The 24,640-nt window shown below is 38.7% G+C and overlaps 1 protein-coding gene across 1 annotated transcript in view; it reads left to right on the forward strand.

Moving 5' to 3' along the window:
• Tnfsf11 (TNF superfamily member 11) overlaps positions 1-5,982 on the forward strand; it is a 29,023-nt gene extending 23,041 nt beyond the window's left edge. The window contains exons 4-5 of the mRNA XM_004844249.3: positions 21-119; positions 4,474-5,982. Of these exons, the coding sequence (XP_004844306.1) occupies positions 21-119; positions 4,474-4,895 (521 nt within the window). The 3' untranslated portion in view covers positions 4,896-5,982. The remainder of the gene's footprint in view (positions 1-20; positions 120-4,473) is intronic.
• The last annotated feature ends 18,658 nt before the right edge of the window (positions 5,983-24,640 follow it).

Raw genomic sequence — 24,640 nt, forward strand, 5'->3', positions numbered from 1 at the left:
GGTTTGTCTCTTGTTTCTAGCTACGTTGGAAGGTTCATGGTTTGATCTGGCCAAGAGAGGCAAGCTGGAAACTCAGCCTTTTGCTCACCTCACTATTAATGCCACCAACATGCCATCAGGTGAGTTCTATTTGTAACTAGCCTCAAAAATATTTCAAGTCACTTAGCAGTCCATTTAAAAACTCAAACCTCTTTTCACCCTGTTACTGGAATTTTTGAGAGCTCTTACATCTAAACCAGAAGAAGAAAGATCATCAGTCTTCAGTTGATACACATCTTGGAAACAGTGATTCTCAATCTTGAAACCACTGAATTCATTTTCAGATCAACAGAGTGGGTACGTATTTGAAATGACTGCCAGTTAAGGGGACACAAGAACGTGGACATTTCCCCACCACTGACCTCTGAGGTGGATGAGTTTATCTAGGTAGTCATATACTAAGCCATCTCCTGCTGAATTCCAGGTAGAGGCTCAGCAGAATGATCTTTAAAAGACAGTAGTTCTCTGGAAAATGAAACATCGTCCCTCTTCTCCAGCCGCTTATCACTTCCTGTGGGTAAGGATTTAGTTCAGTAGAGACCTGATCACCTTTTGAGAACAAGAGAACACAGAGCTCTGGGTCTGTAGCCATTTTAATGTGTCATTTACTATATTAGATAGCCCTGCTGGTTATCACCTCAGGCTAGGTGAGGATCCGAAAAATTACAACAAATAGTTAGGATAGAGTGATGACTGAACATTATTGTCATTATGATGCTACTTATTGAATGTCTATTATGGATTAGGCATTTTGATGTGTATTTATTATCTCTAGGTAGTTATTCACATTTTGCAGATGCGGAAACAAAGGTTCCTATAGTTTATCATTTGTCCAAGGTCACAGTGGTGGCATTATTACAAGTTGAATTCCACTCTAGTTAATTCTCAAATTTAAGCTTTATGTGCTCTCCATTACCCTACAAGCAGTAAGTTTGTGGGGTAACTTGGATTATTCGGAGGGAAATAATTTAAAGCTTTTATATTATCTTTTCCTGTAAGAAGTAGATTAGTGTAGTGTTTAAAGGCAGGGGCTCTACAGTCTGACTGCCACTGTACTACTTTGTGGCTCTGTGGTCTTGTACTGATTACTGGAATCTGTGCCTCGGCTTCACCATGTCTGAAAGGAGCATGGTGATACTGCCTGCTTGCATGGTGAAGATTAAGGTAGGTCATGTACTAACATTCTTGTATGAAAGGTGGCTTATGGCAAGCACTCAGAGAGTGAGATTTATTATTGTTATTGGAGCTTCATTAAATGACCATACATATCCACTTTGTTTTACAAATGACTTAAGGCAAGTTTCTTTTTTTGAGTTAAAAATAGTCCAAGTTTTAGTAAATGATTTTGGAGACATTATCATCATGGGCTATGGAGGGGTTTTTTTCTGATTGAAAACATGTAAATTGAGAAATCAACTCTCGGGCTTTTGAAGAATTTTCTAAACTAACTATCCTATCCCAGATATTTGCTTCATAAACAAATTTTCTCTCTTTGTCTGTGTGCACCTTATGGCATTTTCTCTAAGTGGAAAACTATTTTGCATGTTAGCAAAGGCAATCAAATTAATACTGATGCAACCACTGTACGTGCTATGTGTGCACCCTACATTTATCTTTTCAGTTCACTTTAAATGGCACATGATAAATATTGCATTAGACTGTGTGCCAAAGTCTCTTTGGCAATAGCAAGCATGTTTTAGTTATAAAGCTCTCTCTGCAGGCACCTAGAATCAAATCATTGCCAAAAAAACAAGGCAAAACTCCTGGTTATTTTCTGACAGTTATTGGGTTTGTGACTCAGGGAAATGAGTTAGTGTATGCTTCTGTTTAAGAAAATAGAATTGGGCCAACAATCCTTTGAGCCCAGTGATCTCCATTGGTGACCAGTATTGGATGCTTCTTCACAGGAAGGTGGCTTTAATTTTGCATTTTCACTTGGGGGCTCTATTTTATGTTAATCTACACATCACATAGCAGAATCTGCCTTATAGGGATAGTTATTTTGTGCATTTCCAAAGCTTTTTGAATAAAATGCATTGAGAACTATTTTGTGGGGTCAGAATATAGGACTTTCTTTAAGGAGATACTCAAGATAAATAATTAGAGGCCTCTTCGCTGATATCTAAAGCAGGGACCATAGCACAGGGTGAGAGAGGCTGTGGAGGCTACTTAAGAGGCCAGCAGCATGGCTCGTTGGTGTTGGAAACCCTGCTGCCACTTCTGCCCCTTCAACCTTATCACAGCATATTTTACTTGTCTTTTTTAGCACCATTGTTTACTTACGTGTCCTCTAGTCACACTGTTTAGCTTTCCCACAGCTCTCCTGTGGGTGCCATATGCAGTTCACTCTATCAAAGTTCCCTCACCAGCAATGCTCTTCCTTTTCTCAGAGTGTTGAAATTTGATACAAGTCTTCTTTGTTTCCTCTTCTGTCCCCTCACAGAGCCTAGCTCTCCTGAAGTTGTACAGGTTTTGCTTGGCAGTTTCTTGTTACTGAATGTCAGCCATGTTATATCAACATACAAAAATTAAAATGTTTTATATGCTTATTTCTGATTTTCTCCACTGTTAACTGGTATTATGAGGCTACACTGCTTGATATAACTCTTAATCATGGGGATCATGAATGTCCATAGAAAGCATCATACCAGTATTTTATGACAGAGACAGAATGATTCCATGAAAACATGAGTAAATGAATGGATGAGAGAGAAAGAAAGAGAGAGAGAGAGAGAGAGAGAGAGAGAGAGAGAGAGAGAGAGAGAGAGAGAGAGATGCTTCACAGGGAATAAAGACACTTCTTCCACATGACTTGCCTAGCTATGGGAGTGGAATTCAGAGTTCCTGTGTTCTCCCCTCTCTCTTTTGTATCCCTTTCTGCCCTGCACTGGCCACGTGTTGCTCTAACATAAACAGATCCATCCCATTTAAAGGGTAGACTTCATTTTAGTCATTCCGTTTCTTCCTGTTAAGATATAACCATAAGATGATTAATTGAATGAAATGAAAGATTGAATGCAGCACAGCAGTAGAGTAAGAAGGAGCAATATATAACTTGAAATAGGAAACATCTTTAATTTCATTAGCTTTGTCCATGGATTAGGTGACTGTTAAGCATTCTGGAGTGATGTGCTGAATAGGGTCTTGTAGTATCATGTTGTCTTTTTCTTTTTTTGTTGTTGTTGTTTTGGTTGTTTGGTGGTGGTGATACTATGGATTGGAACCAAGGCCTCATACAGTGGTGCTGGTGCCTTGGTTCGTGAACTCAATTTTCTCCATGATTCTGGTCACAAACAGAAGTGGACAAGAACTGAATCAAATTTCTCCATAATATCAACATTGAACCTAACCATTGAATTTGATTCAGGTCTCATCCAACTCGGTTTGCAGCTAGAATCATAGAAAGAATAAGGTTCGTGAACTGAGGTACCCCTGTATGCCATACCAAGTGCTATACCACTGAGCTATATGACCAGCCCTTTGTTATCAGTTTTTAAAGATCTAGTAAAATACACTAAAGACCTGAAATATGAAAAGCACTGGACACACTGAAGATTTAGAATATCCTTTAGAAACTTTCACTGTTCCAGAAGCATTAGTATGAGGATCAGTTGTAACCTCATTTTAGGAATGAGAAGAAACTAAAGGAAAATTTGGTCATTTGGGAAGGATTTTCTTTTTGTACTCTGGTCAAAATGGATTGTGTGAACCTGTTAAGATGGAGAGTGCAATGCTGAGAATATTTTCTTTTTGAGCTTGCCTGAGGATAGTTTTTCAACTGTGTGAACCTGGAGACATGAGGTATTGGAGTGGATGGTGATAAAAATAGAGTTTAGGAGGTTGCCCATTTGCCCAAAGTTACTTTGACCCAGGTTTTCATCTCCTCCATTTTCCTCTCCATGAAACAAAAGAGAAAGTTGAGACGTATGAAGCATGGAAAGTCTCTTCCTCTATTAGTTTCTGGCTTTCTTGTCTCATTTGGCTTTGGCTAATTTGCCTTCAATGTAGAATGACCTTTCTGCTTCTGTCTGTGTGGCTGAATCCTATTCCTTTTTTTAGGTTCTTAGGCTTAATAGCAATACAACAAAGTCATTTTTGGTCTCTCCAGGTGGAAATAATCTCTCTCCTTTGAATCCTTGAAGCAATTATATGCACCAGTCTTTTTTGTACTCTTTGCTTTTTGTCTGAACCCATATAATTCTTATCCCTAGTATACTGTAGTTTCCTGAAGAGCAGGAAGAGTTTTTGTCTTTGTACCTTCAAATGTGCCTCACAGTAAACACATCTGAATGTACAAAAAGTGAATTCCAAGAAGTTATTCTCCCTTGGAAAAAGGACTACTGTGCTGTTTTTTCACCTACGCTGGTGGAATTGTGAGAATATTCTTCTCATTGAAGGAGTGAATTTTAAATCATATGCCTTTCCTCTCCACAGGTTCCCACAAAGTGAGTCTCTCTTCTTGGTACCATGACCGGGGTTGGGCCAAGATATCCAATATGACTTTGAGAAATGGAAAACTAATGGTTAACCAAGATGGCTTTTATTACCTTTATGCCAACATTTGCTTTCGACATCATGAAACATCAGGAGGCTTAGCTACGAAATATCTTCAGCTGATGGTGTATGTCACAAAAACCAGCATCAAAATTCCAAGTTCTCATACTCTGATGAAAGGAGGAAGCACCAAATACTGGCTGGGGAATTCTGAATTTCATTTTTATTCCATAAATGTTGGAGGATTTTTTAAACTACGATCTGGTGAAGAAATAAGCATTGAGGTATCCAATCCTTCCCTGCTTGATCCAGATCAAGATGCAACGTACTTTGGGGCTTTTAAAGTTCGTGATATAGATTGAGACCCGTTTTATGGAGCCTTATCATGTATTTCCTAGATGTTTGGAAATTTTGTTTTAAACAAGCCAAGAAAGATGTATATAGGTGTTTAAGACTACTAAGAGGCATGTCCCACAATGGTACAAAATTCATCCATACTCTTGAGCTTGTTGAGAACATGCATATTTACAATCAATGAGAGATGTTGGACTCATCATGTGTTACACAATGGTTTTATAATTTTGTAATGAATTCCTAGAATTAAACCAGATTGGAGCAAGTATGATTGCCCTTTGGAAAATCTATATCTGGGCCATTGGAGGGGTTAATTTTCTGGATCTAAGCCATGGTAATATACCACTATGCACTTCAAGTGGAGGGTGTCATTGTATTGGAAATGAATGACCATTTAAAGGGTTAAGTTCTTTTGAATTGTTACATCATGCTAGAACCTGCAAACAAATACTTTTTCCGATGAGGAGAGAAATGTATTTTTATATAATATCTAAATTTATATTTCAGATGTAATGTTTTCTTTGCAAAGTATTGTAAATTATATTTGTGCTATACTATTTGATTCAAAGTATTTAATAATGTCTCACTGTTAACATATTTAATGTTTTAAATGTACAGACATATTTAACTGGTGCACTTTGTAAATTCCCTAGGGAAAACTTGCAGCTAAGGAGGGGAAATACTGTTTCTTAATATCAAATGTAGTATATTTCTTCATTCTTTTTAACTTAATAGATTTTCAGATTTGTCAAGCCTCTGTAAAAAAACATTAAAACAGATGCCTTGAAAAGCAAGCAGGATGTTGGTCACCAGGTGCCTTTCAAATTTAGAAACTAATTGACTTTAGAGAGCTGACATTACCAAAAAGGATACATAATAGGCTACTGAAATCTGTCAAGAATATTTATGCAATGGTTGAACAGGTGTCTTTTTCTACAAGTGCTGCAAATTGTAAATTTTTTTTAAATAGAAAACTTACTAGTGATTTATTAGCAAAAATATCCATTTTTTTAATTTAGTGGAAGTTATTTTATACTGTACAATAAAAACTTTGCCTTTAAATGTTAATTTTTTTGGTACAAAAATAAATTTATATGAAACATATCTTGTGATTTTGTACTTCCTTTTCATGTCTGTCTTGCTTTATGATCCTGTTCTTTCCAATATGATAATGTGGCTTCTATCTTTTTTCTGAAGGTTACTAGGAGAAATGCAGATTTAATTAAAAACTAGGAACAGATTCAATTAAATTAATGAACCTTGGAGTTTGAAAAATTTGCAAGGGATTTATATGCAAGGATGTAGTCAGATAGAAAGCAGACATTCTCAGAAAGGTTTATATTATGTTTACATCATGAAAAAAAGAAAAAAAAAACATGTCCCTTGGAGGAATACCTAAATATTTTCTTTTACCGTGGTAAAGAAGGATAAACAGTGGCCTGGACATTTGTTCTCATGAAAATGTATGTGAGTTGTCTAACCCAGATTGGCTACTTGTGTGAAGGAGATTGGAGAAAATAAGTATCTGGGGAAAACACAGGGGGCCATCATTTAAGGCACTTGCCACTTGTGGATAAATGTTTCTTGATGGTTTTGTCAGGATAGAAGGAAAGAAGGAATAGCAAATGTTACAAAGAAGAAATTGTAAATGATAAACAGCAGAGTTGTGATGGTGTGGGATTCGATCATTGGACAAAATACTATACCTATGATTTTTAAAAACTGTTAGTAAATTTGAGGTAGACTGGTGCAAACTATGAATTTTGTGTTGGGGATCCTAAATGCTGCTTCTTGGTTTAAGGAAAAATTAATTTTGATGAGCTTTAATAAAAGAGTTTCTCCACTTTCCATTGGCACAGAATCTTGTTATAGCCTCATCAGCTATCAGCACTTTTAATATCATTCTGTCATTTCTAAAAGAGGAAAACACGTGTCTGTTCATTTGCTTCTTCTATAGTTGTTGAGCACCAATCATGAACCATGTGTTAGGTAGGCACTGCACCAAGCATTGTGGATGCTAAGGTGCTTGCTCAAGCCATTGGAAGTTTCCATTCCGTTGTGGACCAGCCCAGGAAGGGTATGGTATGGGCTGCTGCCCAAGTGCAGAGGAGGCTGTTAAACCCAATCTTAATCACAGAAGTCCAAAAATGAAATCAGGCTGGATAGGAAGTGGAGTAAAAAGCTTCAAAAGTGAATATTCTTATCCACTAACAAGATTATTACTTAGAGGCAATTAACTTGCAATCTTTCAAAAATGAACTACAACCCCAGGTGTAGTAGTATAAAGCACCTAGGATCTTCTGAGGTCAGCCAAACGGGAAGCAAGGTGGCCAGCAGTCTGCGGTGCCAAGAGTCTCTGCAGAAGACCTTGATCGTCCAACCAGGCTGTAATGTGAATTTTATACACGTTTTCAACCTGGTTAGTCAGGGGTTTGTAGAAGTTTTTCTCCAATAATAACTTAGTAAAATGTTCGTCTAAATTAACCTGTCCCTTGAAGGAGACAACTGTAGCGATTAGATACGGCAGGAAGTATGGAAGAGGCTTTTCTTGTTACACTCAAGGCTTGCTAGGTTCTAAGTTGTAGAGTCTAAAATGCAGGAAGGAATACCCTCTTTTCTTATTTACATCTGCTTTTTCTTCTCGTTCATCCTTTATTTCTATGTCTGTCTTTCTCTGTGTGTGGTTTTTTTTTTTTTGTACTAGGGATCAAACTCGGGACCGTGTGCTTGCGAGGCACGAGGTGAAACCACTGAGCTAAATCCCCAGCCCCTTTCTCTGTGTGACTTAATCCTTCCTTATTTTGGTTTTGCTTTGCTTGTTTTCTTTTTTTCTTCTGATGCTTGACTTTCATTTGGGAGGACCATTTAGTCTCTTTAGTGGCTCTCAGGGTATGAGGAGACTGATGAATTTGACATGGAACCAGAACATGGCACCACTCAGCCACTGCTAAATAAATGCATTGCGGTGTGACACAATTATGTCAGGAAACCAACTTATACTGGGTGCATTGGAAAACTGAATTGTTGGCTCATTTTAACTACTCCATTTTAATCTTAACTCGTGCCAAATCTGAAGGAAGGAGAGCATGCCAAATTTGAAGTTACCTGTCGTCTTAAATCAATTTTTACAACTACACAGTCTCATGTATCCTTATATCTTTCTAAAGCACTACGTACAGCAATTCTTGTTTAGTATTCTGCTTTCCTTCTCTCTTTGTGCCTCATTCACCTCCATTAAGTCATCTTGAAAAATACCCAGAGATGATCTATTCCTCAGTGACTTTGGTCCAAAGCTGAGCATCTCATGCCTTGTTCTCTCTCTCTTTCTGTGCCTGTGTGTTCACTTGGTTTAGGATAATGGCATCAGGTTATCCTTCCACTTTAGGCAATACAACTGACTCAACTGGAAACCCTACTTTTAGCTTATAGTGTCATGAGGGACACACAAAGCATGTATTTGCTTCACTTTTGGCTTTGTTAATTGATTATTCAGATTCCTTGCTATGAAATTGAAATATGTTCCTTGGTAGCTGCATTTATAAATGCTAATTAGTTATTGATTCACATTATTATGATTTAGCCTTGTGTCACTTTTTATAATAAAAAAGTATGTACACAGTGTTAGGTTTTAGCTATAAAACAAAACTATCCTTTTGATTAATAACATTTTTATGATACTTTCACTTTTCTATTCTTATAACTTAAATATTTTATTTTTTAGTTATTTCCCATTCCCTCCCCTCTCGCCTTTCTTGTTGACAGACTGTCTTGGTAGAGGTATGCCACTATTGCATTTTGTCCAGGAGTTTTATTTGTAACAATCTCTGTGTCTAAGACAGAAGATAGATGTGCCAGTTCAAGGAGAGTATGAATTAGCTCTTCCATCATTTTTCTTTGGTTCTATCCAAACCCTCTATGGATTGGATGATCCCCACCTACATTGATAAGAGTATTCAAATACCAATCTCTTCCAGAAGCACCCCAACAGCCACACCCAGAAATAACATTTTACCATCTATCTGGGCATCTTTTGACCCAATCAAGTTGACACATACAGTTAGCAGGAGAAAGAAGCTCCTGAGAACATCAGCAATGTACCAGGGAAAGCTAGAACAACTTCCATTCTCCTCTTTTCTTCAAAGCTGTTAACATATGTGACTCATCTAAAAAGCAAGTCCCCTCAAAGGGAGTTCAGTAGTACAAATAAGGAGTGTTTGATCCCTGGGAACTGGACAGGATTGCAACTTGAGGGTGAGAATACACCTGAATTCAGGCATGAGAGCTACTAATACAGATATGATTTTAATGTATAGCCAACAGATCATGAACAGGGATTCAGCTCTGGAAGAAGACTGGCAGGATCCCCAAAAGTGGGGCCAGACTTCAGGAGAATGGCAATACTGGTAGTACCTCTCCTATCAAGATATTAGGGAGCCCCCCTGCCAGTGTAAGATGAAATCCCAGGTGCCCATGATGTCTGGGCAGAAAGGGCCAGACAGGCAGGTGGGGTCTTCTGCAGGGTAGATTCTGGAAACTTCTATGGAAGACTCTGACACTCTGAAAAGTTGTTATCATAATAATTATTTCACTGGGGCTGCCATAACAAATCACCATAAGCTTGGAGGCTTAAAATAGTATAAAATTGCATTATCTCAGTTCAGGAGTCAGAAGTCTAAAATCAAGGCATTGATTGGGCCATGTTTCCTCTAGAGAGTCCTTTGACTCTTCAGGGTTCTGGTAGCTGTAAAATTTGCTTGTGGCTGCCTCACTCCAATCTCTGCTTCTGTCTTTCATGCCCTTCTTCACTTCTCTCTGTGTGTTTTCTGTTCTTGTTTCTTATAAGCACACTTGATCATCCTGGATTACGAGGGTAAACCTTAAACACAAGGCAGTTGGATCTTGCCCTCCTATATTGATGGTGATCTTCCCTGCTTAGTCCTCTCACACTCACACATGCTCCTCTGGAAACACACTCACAGACATGAGGTTGGATGGAAAAAAAATAGGTAAAAAAGGGAACAAATAATTTTTTTTTTTTTTGGTACCGGGGATCAAACTTGGGCCCTTGCGCTTGCACAGCAGGCGGCGAAACTACTGAGCTAAATCCCTGGTCCAGGGATTTTTTTTTTAAGAGTAGGAAAAATTTATTGGGAGAAACAAAGCTTCTGCCTAAGAGAGACAGAAGGGCGTCTGGAAAGTGGGTGGTCCGCTCATCCCACTTTTCAAAGATGTTCTAGATAGCAAAGCCATGTGGTGAGGTGGGTACAAAATGGGACAAAACTATAAGACCCAATGGAAATTTAGAAGGTGGGCACGAGGTGGGGCAAAACCATGACCAACCAATAAGATTACAAGTACAGTCACCCAGGTAATATTGATTAAATGGGGGTCAAATGGGGGAGCAAGTCACATAGCAAGTGTACATGGGTTTCAAGACACAAAAGTTACCCAAGGTTACAATTCCTTTTTTCCTCATATGAAACTTATTCCAAAAAGATCCCTAAGCATCTTAAAGATACAATAAGCCTATAAATTGGAAGCATTCATGCTTTTTCTTGTAAATTGCTCTTCCTGCTTACAGACCTCCATCCTAAGGAAGCAACACTATTGAGTGGATAGCATAACTCTAAACTTTAAACACATTACATGGTTTGCATTCTAACCTAGCCCAATAAACAGACAATCCAGGATAATCTGACAGCCAGTAATAATGCATATACATCCTACATAACCCACCTTAAAGTCACCCTCAAGCCATATAGGACCCCCAATCCCAGTCTGTCATCCACTTTCTCTTGAATGACTGCACTCCACTCTGAGTCAGTAGTTCTTTCTGCCTAATAAAACTCTATGCCTTTCAGTGATGTGTCTTTGAATTTCTTTTTCTGTGATGAAAATCAGTGAATCTACACCCTACTCCATGGATGGGGTGAGTTAACCTCTTCGGGGGACCTCTGTGGACTACATTCAGACACAGACACAACTCCAAACAATGCCTTACCAATTCTCTAGGTGGGTACTTCTTCATCCAGTCAAATCAATAGCTTACTTAACCATCACAGGGAAGAAAACAAGAAAACATAGTTTAGAAAACTTTTCTTACTTTCCCTTTACAATAAATACCTTTGGAATTTATTAGGTGCTGTTAGCATTAATGTCTATAGACTTTCCATTGTTAAAAAAAGCAATTTTTATGACATAATCTTCCTTTTACAAGGAATTTAGAGTGTTTTAAAAAAATGTTTTTGGCACTCATGGAAGGAACAAGTCATTTAATGGCCTGGGTCTACCAGATTGTGGGTCCTGAAGCACAGGGCACAGACCAGTTTAATCCTCCTTAAATGAATATTTTTAAAAGTCTGTTCGAGATTTGTTTAAGAGAGAAGAGAGCGTTGTATATGAAATGGCAGAGCAGGGATCACTGGTGGCAACATTAAGCCTCCTTTTGGCTCTCATGAACAGTTCTGAGCTGGCCCAAATTCACATATGGCACTCAGTAAAATAGATAGTGGAACAGCTCTTTTGTGTTAGAGGAAAACTCTGTGAGAGACCAGAATTCACCTCCCCAGAATAGTAAGGATTGCTGAGCTGAAGGCAATTAGCAAAGATCCTTGGAAACCCTCTGCCCTCACTCTATGCAACAAAAAGCAGAATATAAGTTTGTTAGCAAATACAAAAGATGTCTCTCCCTCTACCAAAGAGAGCAAAGATTAACCGCTGAAGATAAATTCAGACCTTCAACAGCCTGGAGATGGTACAGAGAATCTACATTGCAACCTTTCCTACCTACCCTTTGTCTGCTTTTTATTTTCCTTCTCCAGGTTGCTGACTGCAGAGACTCAAAGTCCTTTTCCTTTGTCTTATCACTTCTCTAAAAATTGGCTATTTTGTAATGGTTGTTGACGATGCTGTCTAAGTTGGAATTCAGAGCCACTTCTTTGAGCACTACTTCTTCTCATGTGTCTCCTTTATACAAATGAAATGTAAAAGTGAACAAACTTCATTTTTCTCTTATTAATTTTTTAATAATAGGGATCCTTTCCGACCAAGAACCTATGGGGGTTATTATTTCTCCCTACGCTTCCGCTTAGGAGGCTCATCCTATGGGTACCCCAGGTGCTAAAAATCAATTTCTTTCCAGTACATAGGCAAGCATATGTATTTTCTCCACCTCCATCTTCTTACAGTTTGATGCGCCGGGCATCCGCCTCCCCAGCTCACTCAGTTCTCTCTGTTGAAGGTAATACTGTAGTCATCAGTTTTTCCACAAACAAAGAAAAACAAAAATAAAATCAAACAAATAAAAAAATTTCCCATTTCATCACTGAAAAGGACTTGTGGACTATATTACATCAAATTGTCAAGTATTATTAATAATCTAAATACTTATTTTCATTCAGTTGTATTTGCCTGAATCAGTGGTTAAGAAATATCTGGAATTGTTTCTTCCCATTTTGCAGAGCCATGTGAACATATCTGTATGGTTAAAAATTTTCAGATTAACTGAAAAGTATTGAGAATCATCTGTGCACTGAGCATCACGCTGGGCTCTTCTCGTGCATGATCTCTTGCCTTTCACTGCAATTCTGTACAGTGACTATCAGTTCTTATCCCATTTTACAGACTCGTAAATGTTAGGTGACCTCTGGAATGAGTGTGTGTCGGGGGCTATGTCTGGTAGTTGAGTGCAGTCTTGCTGTTACACTGACAACATGAATGATGTAGGTTCTTCTACCTGAAATGTCCATCTTCTCACCTGGTCAGGCTCTTACTCTCCCTGGCCAGGTTCTCACATCATTGCGGAGGTTGGCCCCACCCCACCTCAACGAACCCGGCAGTGATTTTTTTTCCTTTTGTGAGCTTCTGTTGTATTTTGTGTTTTTACAGTATAATCTAAGGCTATACTATGTCTTGTCTGCTACTACCTTGTAAGTATTTCCTGAATTTTAGTCTCACTTTCAAGAGGAATAACAACTGCTTTGACATAGGAGAGTCTGTTCTCTGTGTTTCTGATCTGTTTCCAATGGAGCTCCGTGACACTACAGGGACAGAAGAACATAGTACAGGCTCGTCAGATACATGAGTGATGAATTCACCTCTGTTCCCTGCCATCCACAGCCCAGTTTTTATTGTGTGGCACTTAAAGACCCTTGGAATTATTCTCATCCCAATTTCTTGCCAGGGCTACAAAGAATCAGGTGAGTGGTGTGGTGAGGATGGTGTCAAAGGGGCCGTTTTCTCATTGAGGGCTTTTTCAAAGGTATCACCTCTACAGGTAATCCCAGGGTGAGGGTGTGACAATGTGTGGGGAGTAGAAAGAGGAGTGGTCTCCCAGGGAGACCACAGCTCTAGCCTCGTGTTTTCAGTAATTTTATATTTTGGATAAAACACTCAAATTTCTGTAATTCTACTTTTTTATTTAAAAAAATTGAAATAATAATAGTCACGTGGCCTATCTTTTGAGTTGTTGAGTGTTCAAGTAAAGTAATAAATGTACACACATGTCATAAACAGGGACTGGAGCATAGTTCAGTGGTGGAGCTCTTGCCTAGCATGTGCAAGGCCTGGGGTTCAGTTCTCAGCACCGCCAAAACAAAACAAAGCAAGCAAACAAATGAAAAAGAAAAAAGAAAGAGAAAAAAGAAAAAGAAACATCATAAAAAATAAAATGCAATAGGAGTTGAATTGAGCCTTCATCACTGTTTGACCTGATCAATATCTAGCAGCTCTCCTGACCTGCTGTCCCATACCTGCTCATTTCTACCCCACAGTAATCACTGAACAACAATCACTGAACCAGCAAATGATTATGAAGCAGTGATCATTTCTGAGAATTTGATGCCATTTCCTTAACCAGTGATCATTTCCAGGGAATAGTTGAGGGATCAGTGTGTTCAAGTCTCACGCTGGTCTCTGTGGTGACTCATGTATTCAAAGTAAGATGTTGATTGATCAAAGGGTATACGACCATGGTTAGGGAGGATAAATTAAAAGATTCATTGATATCATGGTTACTATACTTAATGACAATAAATTGTATTCTTGAAAAACGCTAAGACTCTGGATATTAAATGTTCTCACCACACACTAAAAAAGCAAGGTAATGTATTTGTTAATTATGCAAATTTAACCATTCTATAATGTATATATAATTCAAAAAAATCAGGGTGTACATGATGAAAGGACACAATTTTATCTGTCAACTAAAACTTATAAAATAAAAATTACTTCTACTTTGAGTTGACATTCAGATGGCTTTTTTCTTGTTGAACTTTTTTCACCTTCCTAAGAATGAGTTCATCTCTTCCACTTTCTTTTTCTAAAGCAGAAGAGAAAGGGGAAGGCGGAGAGGAAATACACTTGAATCACAGTTGCCATGGGTCACTTTCTCTTCCAGCAAGCAAAGTGAAGGTGTCCTCCAAGCAGCAGTGCATTAGAGTGTCAAGGCCAAATCCATGTTCTTTTCTCTTTCCTCTAAGCACTTCTGTTCTTTGCTTTTTGCTGGTGGATCTGATCAGTCTCCAGGGAACTTCATGATGAAAGTGAGGGAGGCCAAGAAGATGGTGACCTATATAATTTTTTACTCATTTGTAAAAATAAATAATTCTTCTTCTCATTTGCTCTTCACGGAGCAGTCCTGCAAGCTACTTGATAGGCAGAAGTGGAGTTCACAAAAGTATTTCCCTGCAGAATGGCTTTCTTTGAACTTGCCTCATTTCTTTGCCAGAAGGTGAAATGTGTGCTCTTGTAGAAACTGAGAATGAGGTCTGGAAGGAGCAGGTCACAAATTGGAATTGTCACACCTAAGGCCTTGGGGCTCCAGTCCCTCCATGGTCTGTTTCTTTTCATGAAAGTAAGGAGCTTTTGTTGGGTCCCAGCTCAGTGGCACCGACATCTGCTTTTGAAAGGTGTGATAGCAGCTACTTGTCTTCATGAACAGTCAATTCTCTTCTTTCCAACTTATGAGCAGATGACACATCTTTACTACCTTGTATCTGGGTGAGCTTACATAACCAGTTCTAGACCATAGATTATAGACTAAGTGACATGTAAGCAAGGGCATTTAATTTCGGGTACAAAACCCTACAGCGATCTTTTCCCTTTGTTACCTAAATCAGTAGCTTCTAACATGTTGGATCCTAGAGTAAGCAAAACCAAGGGCAAACCTGAATAATCCCTCTAGCTTCACTTGTTTTTAGCTACTTGCTCTTCTTTTCAGTGTTAGAGGTTGCATAGCTAAGCAGTATACTCCCAATTAGCTTTGCTATCAGTAACACTTCTGAAACATGGTCACTATGGTAACAACTATTGAAGTAGTTTTCCAGAAACTGGGAGGCTGCTTTTGTCTATCTCCAGCTGGTTGAAATTACTGAATTTTCACTTGGGCCTGCACAGTTGACCAATGGTCTTTTGGTTTCAGAAGGCCAGAAACTCATCTTCAGGTCAATCTGAAGCTGCCAATCACTCCATGTACATTCTATGAAGAGCCATGGTTTGTTTCACACATGTGTAGACCACTGGGTACCTTCCTTTCCTTACTTAAAATCATCTTTCCCCACACTTCAGATCTACCATGTTTTCTTCATCCCATGAGCACCCCCAAACCTTGTCCTCTGGGAGGTAAATTTGAGTCAGGGGCTTCCCCTCCTCATATTTCTCTTTTACAAACTTTGTCCCTTCAGACATTGGCATATTGAGCAGTGGACAAGACCAGCCCAGTTTTATAAGTTGAGCATGATGTGAGGCACAGACTCTCACTAATGACTTACAGGCATGTAGCATAAATAAGAGGAAACTCTTGTTTTGAATTTTTGGAGTTTTTTATTGTTGCAGTATAACTGAGCCCACTTGGAAAGACACTGAAAGGCTGCCTCTTTCCTGGTACTTGAAAAGCTGCTGCCCTTTATGGCTATTCAGCCATAATAAGCACAATGGCCCTTGGTGGGCCAGTACCCTTGGGGATTTCCAGTGGAGAAAAGAATGCTTTGCAATTCCCACAAACTGGCCGCTTGTTGAGCTGCCAAAGGAGAGCAGAGGGAGCTTAGCTTATGGAGAACCATATTGATAAGGACTTTTATGCCGCTTTTGTGTGGAGAACACAAATTGGAAGGTTTCTCCCATTAAGTACAAATTCTCTCACAGCTGTGTGACCTTCACCTAAACCTTCATCCCTGCTTACTTGGTTACCAGTGATGCTTTGGGTCTGAATTTCTAGCACATGCACGTTATTCTGAAATCAGTCATGCCTTTTAAATTTCTCCCATAGCCACTCCACTGAGAAAATCTGGGATAAAAACTGCATTCCCTAAGCTGTGTTATGTACATGTATCAACTCCACACAAAGAATATAAACATTATGTACTACAAACATGCACTAATAAAAATTTTTTAAACAAACTTTGCATTCTTGGGCCAGGGATTTAGCTCAGTGGTTTCGCCGCCTGCTGTGCAAGCGCAAGGACCCGAGTTCTATCCCTGGTACCTAAAAAAAACCCCAAAAAAATCCTTTGCATTCCTTTATCATTTGCACTTTTTGGCTTGATGGAGCTTATTCAAAGCTTGTTTTTCCAAACTATCCAGAATAATACCAGGTTCCTAGATGACTTAACAACTGCTTTGGATCAACTGTACAGCTGGCCCAGATGACTACAGGAATAGGTCAATAAGATGACTGAGAAACATGTTTCAATTGAACAACAGTCTACTTTATGTCAGCAAGTTGATATAGCTGAGCCCTGGTCTGCTCTTCCTGCCCATCTCCTGCTTCCGTGAACTGTCCAATTTGCCTTCATCGAGTTTGGCAGGACAATTTTCTAAAACAGGGTTATAATCTTGTCACTCATTTTCTCCAAAGCTTCACATCATTCCTCCATGCCAATAGATTAAGTGCAGACATCAGCTGGCACCAACCTCTTTTTGCAAGTTTTTCTCCTGAGACCTCTATCCCCTGGCAGAGCTAAGCCCCAGGACCATGGATTGCCCCACCAACTGTTTATGGCTTCCATGCTTCTGTGGTAGCGCAGACTAGTCCGGGCAGCCTTTCCTCTTTCTCCACCTCATTATCTGAGGAACATGCACATATTACTTTCCCGATGAACCTTTCTTTGCTCTCATGGACACCAGGCAGTAAGTCCTGCATATGGATCCCTGTGGCACATTGGTTCAGCCTTGCAGACTGTATTGTAATTATTTACCTATTTGCTCCCTCATTACTGTTGGGATTATGTCTTGCTGAAATCTGTGTGAAAGGTACCCAACACAGTGACCAGCCACTAGCGGCTGTCTGAGGAGGGAGGAGGACAGGTGATCACTCTGGGTGGGGGCTGCATTAGTCACACTAGTGAGCATCCTCCAAGCCCATCAGCCTTACATTATAAAACACAGATTAAAGATCATATTTCAAAGAATTTTAAGTCACCTGAGGCAAAGCCTTAAGCTCTAAGCACAGGGACCTGCTATGTGCCGGGTCCTGTGTGAGCACACTGGCCTTAGGCTTCTGCTGTGTTCTGGGGACTCACAGTGTTGGATGCCCAAGGGCAAGGCAGCTTGGTGGATGAGGTGGTGTTGACTCAGACCCTGCTGTCTTCTAAAGACAACACTGATGTGTTTCACAGTATAAAGCCCCAGTTAGATTCTCTGTTCAGATCTACCTTTTCCCTCATCAGCCCTTTAGGGAAGGCTGGATATTCTTTGCCCTGTTTTCTGCCAACCATCACCCATTGGGAGGAGAGGTTTGACAGTGATGTTCTATGGGTGCAAGTGGTTATGCTAAGTGAAAATAAACACAAATAAATCCTGCCTTCTGCGCTGGGGTCACATGCTGGCTTCAGGGAGCCCGTTACACCTATCTCTATTTTTTACTGAGGCTTATTGTGGCAAAGTAACATTATTCACATGTCACTGTTAAACATGCATTTCATTAGACATCAGCTCTCTAAAGACCACTACCCTCCAGCCAGCTTTAACCCCTCTTCTGCTGCACAATTGCTAACTTCACCTTCAGTGAGTATTTTGTTTAGACAGGCTCACTGTTTTGGATCTCATTCTTCCTTAAACGTAGCTTCCCATACAAATTGTTACAGAAGTCAACTGCATTCTTTCAGATGTAAGAAACAACATATATCTGACTGTAGGTGCAGCCAATGACATAACACAAAAGCACCAAAGAATTGCATTTTGGATAAAATCCCACTGCCATCTGTGGTATATGGGTTTCACAAGCAGTTTAAAATTTTATATCTTTGATCCATTTTGATTTTAGTTTAGTGCATGGTGAGAGATATAGGTCTAGGAACACTTCCCCACTGCTGGTGGGACTGCAGACTGGCGCAACCACTGTGGAAATCAGTGTGGAGATTCCTCAAAGAACTAGGATTAGAGGTCCCATTTGACCCAGCTATTCTCCTGCTGGGGATCTTCCCAAAAGAATTAAAGGCATCATAGCATAGCGATATATGCATACTCATATTTATAGCACCACAGTTTGTAATAGCTAAATCTTGCAAACAGCTCAAATGGCCACCAACTAGTGACTGGATAAAGGAGATGTGTTTGTTTGTTTGTTTTTTGGTACCAGGGATTGAACTCTGGTCCTTGCGCTTGTGCAGCAGGCAACGAAACCACTGAGCTAAATCCCTGGCCCTTTTTTTTTAAAATAAAACAGTACTACTCAGCCATAAAGAATGATAAACTAGAAACATTTGCAGCTAAATGGATGCACATTGTGGCCTTACTCTTAAGTGAAATAAATAGGACACACGTGTAAATACTGAATAGTTTCTCTGGTATGAGAAACTGAGAGTGTAAATGAGGACCAAAATGTATAATAGATAATGCAAAATAGGAAGAAAAGGGGCAAAGGGGAAGGGGAAGTGGTGGGGGGTAGGGGAAAGGAAAGAAGAGAAAGGAATAAAATGGAAACAAAGTCTTTGTAAATAGGGAGGGGTAGAGGGGTGGAAGGGAGGGCAGGGGAATGGGGGAAAAAATAAGAGCCATGGTACAAATTCCCAATGATGAATGTCATCATATTGTATACCTAAAATGTACCAATAAAATTTTATGAATAGTGCCTAAGAGGACATTTCTGATCCATTATCTAAAATTGTAATCTTGGCTATGGACTATATTAAACTCAATTATTTAATGATGGTTTTGCTAGTTAATGGAATTATTTGAATGAATCAAATCTTTTTAAAATTATGCAGGAAAAATATATCAGGTTTCTTAAAAAGACTATTCTCTTTGATGGAAAAGTTCTATCAAAGAAATTTAAATGGAAAATACCTACGTAGAAAGATATTTACCAAAGCATTATTTGCAGTTGCAAAATACAGAAAACAACCTAGGTATCCAACAAAAGAAAAGTACATAAATGATGGCATGAGAAAGACAGTACAGTTGTCTCTTGGTATCTGTGGGGGATTAGTGCAGGGCCTCTTATCCCCCATGATGCCAGGATACCAAAAATCTGTAGATACTCAAGTTCCTTGTAGAAAATGCTGTAATATTTTCATATAACCTACACCCATCCTCCCATATACTTCAAATCATCTCTAGATGGTTTATAATACCTAATTCCTGTAAATGCTATGTTACATAATTGTTGTTCTATGTTGTCTAGGGAATAATGACCCCTCAAAAAAGTCTGTACATATTCAGACAGATGTAATTTTCCCTGAATATTTTCAATTTGTGATCGGTTGAATGCGAGGATAGGGATACAGAAGGCAGTTGGCTAGTCTAAGAGTGTGCTATAAGTTCGTTACTACTGGTCTAAGGTTGAGCGTAGGGTCTGAGCAAGCGGGTCTTTAGTCCAAAGCCAGCTGCTTCACTTACTCATTCCGTGGCACTGGATAAGCTGGTTTTCTCATCTAATGTATTAACTAGCTATTGCTAAATAAAAATCTTCCCACAGGCCCAGTGACTTAAAACAATAACCATTAATGATCATTTTATCTATCTGTGACTTTGGCTAGGGTCTGATGGGTAGCTTTGTGTCTGCTGAGGTGATCTTGGTCCACATCACACATCCTTCTCTCTTATCTTGTAGAGTAGACAGAGCATATTATTTACATGGCGATAGAGGAGTCACAAGAGCCAGGTGTGGTGATGCATGCTTATAACCCTGGCACTCTCAGAGGCTGGAGCAGGAGAATCCCAAGTTTAAGCTCAGCCTTGGCAACTTAGCAATGTAGTAAAATTCTGTCTCTGAATTTTAAAAATTAAAAGAAACTGCAGATGTAGTTCAGTGTGAAAGGCCTGGGTTCAATTCCCAGTATTGAGAAAGAAGGAAAGCCACAGAGTGAAAGATAAAAATATAGAAGACAACAATGTCACATTGAAATTTCTACCTTATTCTGTTGACTAGGGAAAGTCACACTGGCCAATTCCTAAGTTACAAGTGGAAAAAAATCATCATACAGCAAGCAATAGGCATGCCTCTATAGTAAAATTTTTAAACCTTTGCACAATTGACCTGAGTTCTAGATAATTCTTTATTGTGGGGCCTGGCCTGTCTATTGTCAGATATTTAGCAGCATCCCTGGCCTCCTTCTACACACTAGATGTGAAAAGCATCCCCAAAGTGTGACAACCAAAAATGCCAAATGTCTCCCTAGGGGTATAGAATCGGTTCCTGCCCTATGGGGTATGTGTGTATGTGCACGTGTGTGTGTGAAAAATTAGGTACAATGGTCAGAATTATACTATTATTGAATTTATATTGTGTTTCAAAGGATTAAACTCATTGTTTATTTTTTTGGTACTGGGGATTGAACTTAGGACCTTGCACTTGCGAGGCAGGCAGCGGCACCATTAAGCTAAATCCCTGGCAGTGGTTGTTATTTTAATGTGTTTAATGAATGTTAGCTTCTTTTATGTTAGATTATGTCAGAGTGACATAATATGATCACTAAAAATTAAATTTTTGAAGGATTTCTAATATGGGAAATATATAAGATATGTTTAACTAAAGAAGAATGATGTGAATGCTATATACCTCAAAAAACAAGTTTGTAAGAAGTATAAATGTATAAAGAAAAAAGTGAGCTTATGTACATATATGTCATAAATGAGAACAAAATTTTGTCATTTGCAGAAAAATGGATGGATCTGGAGATCGTCATGCTAAGTGAAATAGACCAGATTCACATAGACAAATACTGTATATTCTCCCTAATATGTGCAACCTAAAAGAGATGACAAGAAATTAGAAGGGAGACTTATTAGACAAGAAGAAAAGGAGAAGGGGTAGCAGGATGGGTATAAAGATGGGTAATAAGGGGCATGAATATGATCAAAATACATTATGTGTTGGAAATCTCCCTAACCTGTGAAGCTAGGAAGCCAGAGCAAGGGAGTGATGGAGATGAGGGATGATTAAACTATGTACAAATCTGCCAAAGAGAAAACCATTTATCTGCACAATCAATATGCACTAATAAAAAACGTGGGAAAAAATTTAGAATTGAAACTCCCACACTCAAAAAGTGTAAATGTAAATGTACATACTTAGGAAGAAGAATGGATACATTGAAATGTTAAATGGTGATTTTTCTATACTAGGATAATTAGAGGTGAGTCTGATAATTTAAATAATTTTTCTTCAATTTATTCTGTTTTTTCTAAGTTTCTCATGAGTCTGTATTTATTTTTTAAATTTGGAAAAAATTTTCACAAACAAACATGTACAGCCTAAAATCTATTTAGAGAGCTCCAGCCTGACCATTCCCTAAACTGCCACCCCTCAAATATTTCCTTAAAATAAGAAATGCTTTTAAAAATCATTCTATTTACCTTGGTCTTTTAGAGAAAACATTTTTATAGATGGTCAGTAAATATCTGTAGTTAATGATTTTATATCATAAAATGAAAAAGCACTTTCAAAGGCAAGAATATATTAAATTGGAAAGAATTTCAAAATCCAAAAATATTAAGTATTGGAGATTTCATAGCAAGGAAGTAGATTTACATACTGCAACTGGAAGTACAAATTACTACAATCCTAAAAGGTGATTAGACATCCTTTAAAATGTTCTTATATTACATTTATTGCCTAAGTAAGTGATCCAGAGATGTGTATAAAAACTGCTAAAAAGATGTTCAATAAAGCATTATATGCACACCCAAAAACAATGTCAAGTGAAAGAGGGATATGATAAAATATTCTACAGTCAATCAAAGTTCTGTTGGCTTAATTATGGATATTGGGAAATACTCATCACTCCTTGGTGTGGAAGGGCTTTAACTGTTTCTAGTGGCCATCTATTTAGTCTTCTTGAATTTAGTAATAGACAACCATTTCCATCAAACTCTGCAAAGGCTTGTGGTCTCTCATCTGCCTCAAAATAGAGATCTGACCAGAAGTGATATGAACAACTTTAGAGTAACATCCATCAAAAGAAAGGAACTGCTTGCTCTCCATTTGCCATGGGCTGGAATGCATGTATGTACTTGTGTGCAAGCTCATGCATCTCTTGAGGTATCCTAGCAGGTGAAAGATAAGTGAGGTAGTAGTGATATGGATCCTTGGATGATCACATAAACAAAGATATTTTCAGTTCCCTAGCTTTTTGTTTTGTGAGAAAAGAACTACTTCATTTTGCAATATTGTATTTTGAGATCTTTTGTAAAAGCAACTTAGCCAGTATCATAACTAAACATAAATCAATCACAGCAATAGCATCTTTGAGGGCTAACAGATACATAAAAATATATCACCCTCATTTAACAGTTGGGTGATGGGCAGCTAGGACACAGATATTGGAGGCTGGGAAGTCAAATCAGGGCAAAACATTTGGTAGAAGTGGTCCCTGTGATAACTTTGAAGGTGGTTACCTGCTTAGAAAGCTTGGAACTTCAGAGAAAACAGTGAAACACAACCAGCGGCTGTGATTTCTATTGGTTGCTCCTTGCTACTTTCAGTAAGGGAAATTAATTTTGGCAAGAAATTGTCAGTTTGCAAGCAGAGATGAAAAGAAATATAGCTCTGAAAGGGATGTCCCTGTGCTTGGGCCTGTAATCTGAATTGACTAGCAGTCCAGTAATTTAGGCATCATGGAGATGGAAAATTGCACTGCTTCAGTACCATAAACAGAAAATAATAATACCATGTCTAAGAGGCTTTCTCCTGGACCTGTTGTTAATGGAATCGTAGGAGCCAATCCAATGGCAAATATAGAATTAAGCATATTGTTGTCTCATACAAGCCTGTTATTTCAGATGGCCTCAAAGTTGCTACTGGAGAGAAAATAGTCCAAGTTTAGAGAGAAGTAAATAAATGAGTGTCCAGAAACTAAAGATTTATGCAGACAATATCTTTGAACATTCATAGAAATGACTGGAAGCAAATAGTCCAGAAAACTGCTAAGAATTTCAAAAAAAATTATGTTTTCAAAGAAACCACTAACCTGGCCACAAAAACTGTAATTTTCTGATCCCTTAAGCAACCCCCAGGAAAGTGGTCCATCCCTAAGGAAGGCCTATTCTCCCACATTCACTTTAGTTGTGGCCACAGAAGCTAATGGGCAAGAAGAATTTCTAAGAGGTCAGTGGACAAAAGAGTTTCTGCCAGAGAGGAGGACCAATGTCTACAGCCCCAGGAATTTTCTGCTTTGGCTAAGACTTGTCACAATTCTTTCCCTGTAAGATTTCATCATTCTTAAGAAATATAATGATTTGGTCTCCCATTCACCCTTTTCCCAAGTGAAAGTTTTAAAGGCAGCTACCCTGCTTGATTATTATTATTGAACCCTAAATTTAAGAAAGTTGTTAGAAAAAAATGCCTATTAGATTATAAGTTGCCAAATCTGGCCACCTCTAGTCCTGATGGAGAAATTTTACATCACTGAGAAATCTTGGACTTTGAGTGGAAGACACAACTGGATGATTCTTCAGGCTTTCTCCCTTGGGAGGGAGGTGAGTACCTGTATGTCCCATGTGCTTAAGAGTGCACACACGAATAGTTAGTATCCATTTCTCCCTTACATTTAGAAATAAACTCTTTCACACTACAGTTTTGCAGGGCCTGGGCAGTGGATGATCAACTTTTTCCAGTCTCCTTTATAACTAAGAGTAAGCATGTGGCTTTATTTTGACAAATGGAAAGTGGGCAGAAAAGAAGAGCAGGAATATCAGGGCACATTCTTTTTTTTTTTTTTTTTTTTTTGCTTAAATTCTTTTGTTGGTACGTTTTAGGTACACAATACATTTACGTTTATCAATGGGTGCTTATACCTGTACATGGTGTATCTTGGTTCTTATTTTCTCCCCATTACCTGTGCGCCGTTCCCTATTTACATAGACTTTGTTTCCATTTTTTTCTTTTCTCATAATTTTTCCTTTCCTTTCTTTCCTTTCCCCTCCCCCTCCCACTTCCCCTACCCCTTTGGACCTTTTCTTCCTATTTTAAATTATCAATTACTCGTTTTAATCCTTATTTACACTTTCCGTTTCTCAAACTAGAGAAACTATTCAGTATTTACACATATGTGTCCTATTTACTACACTTAAGAGTATGGCCTCAATGTGCATCCATTTAGCTATAAAGGGCACATTCTTAAAAGAAGCAGTTTGCCTTCCATTTCCTCAATATCTTCTTCCTCCTTTGGCTGGAATAGCATGTGGAGTTCTGCTGGGTCTTCTTCTACTATGGAATATACAGCATCACTCAGGAAATTTTCAACAAGACTGTGCAGTCATCCTTCAGTACTGCAGGGGTTGGTTCCAGGAACTCCTGAAGCTGCCAAATCTGTGG

This window comes from Heterocephalus glaber, unplaced genomic scaffold (assembly GCF_053883595.1).
Source record: "Heterocephalus glaber isolate CG9 unplaced genomic scaffold, H.glaber_assembly_v1.0 deba00001666, whole genome shotgun sequence".
Lineage (NCBI taxonomy): Eukaryota > Metazoa > Chordata > Mammalia > Rodentia > Bathyergidae > Heterocephalus > Heterocephalus glaber.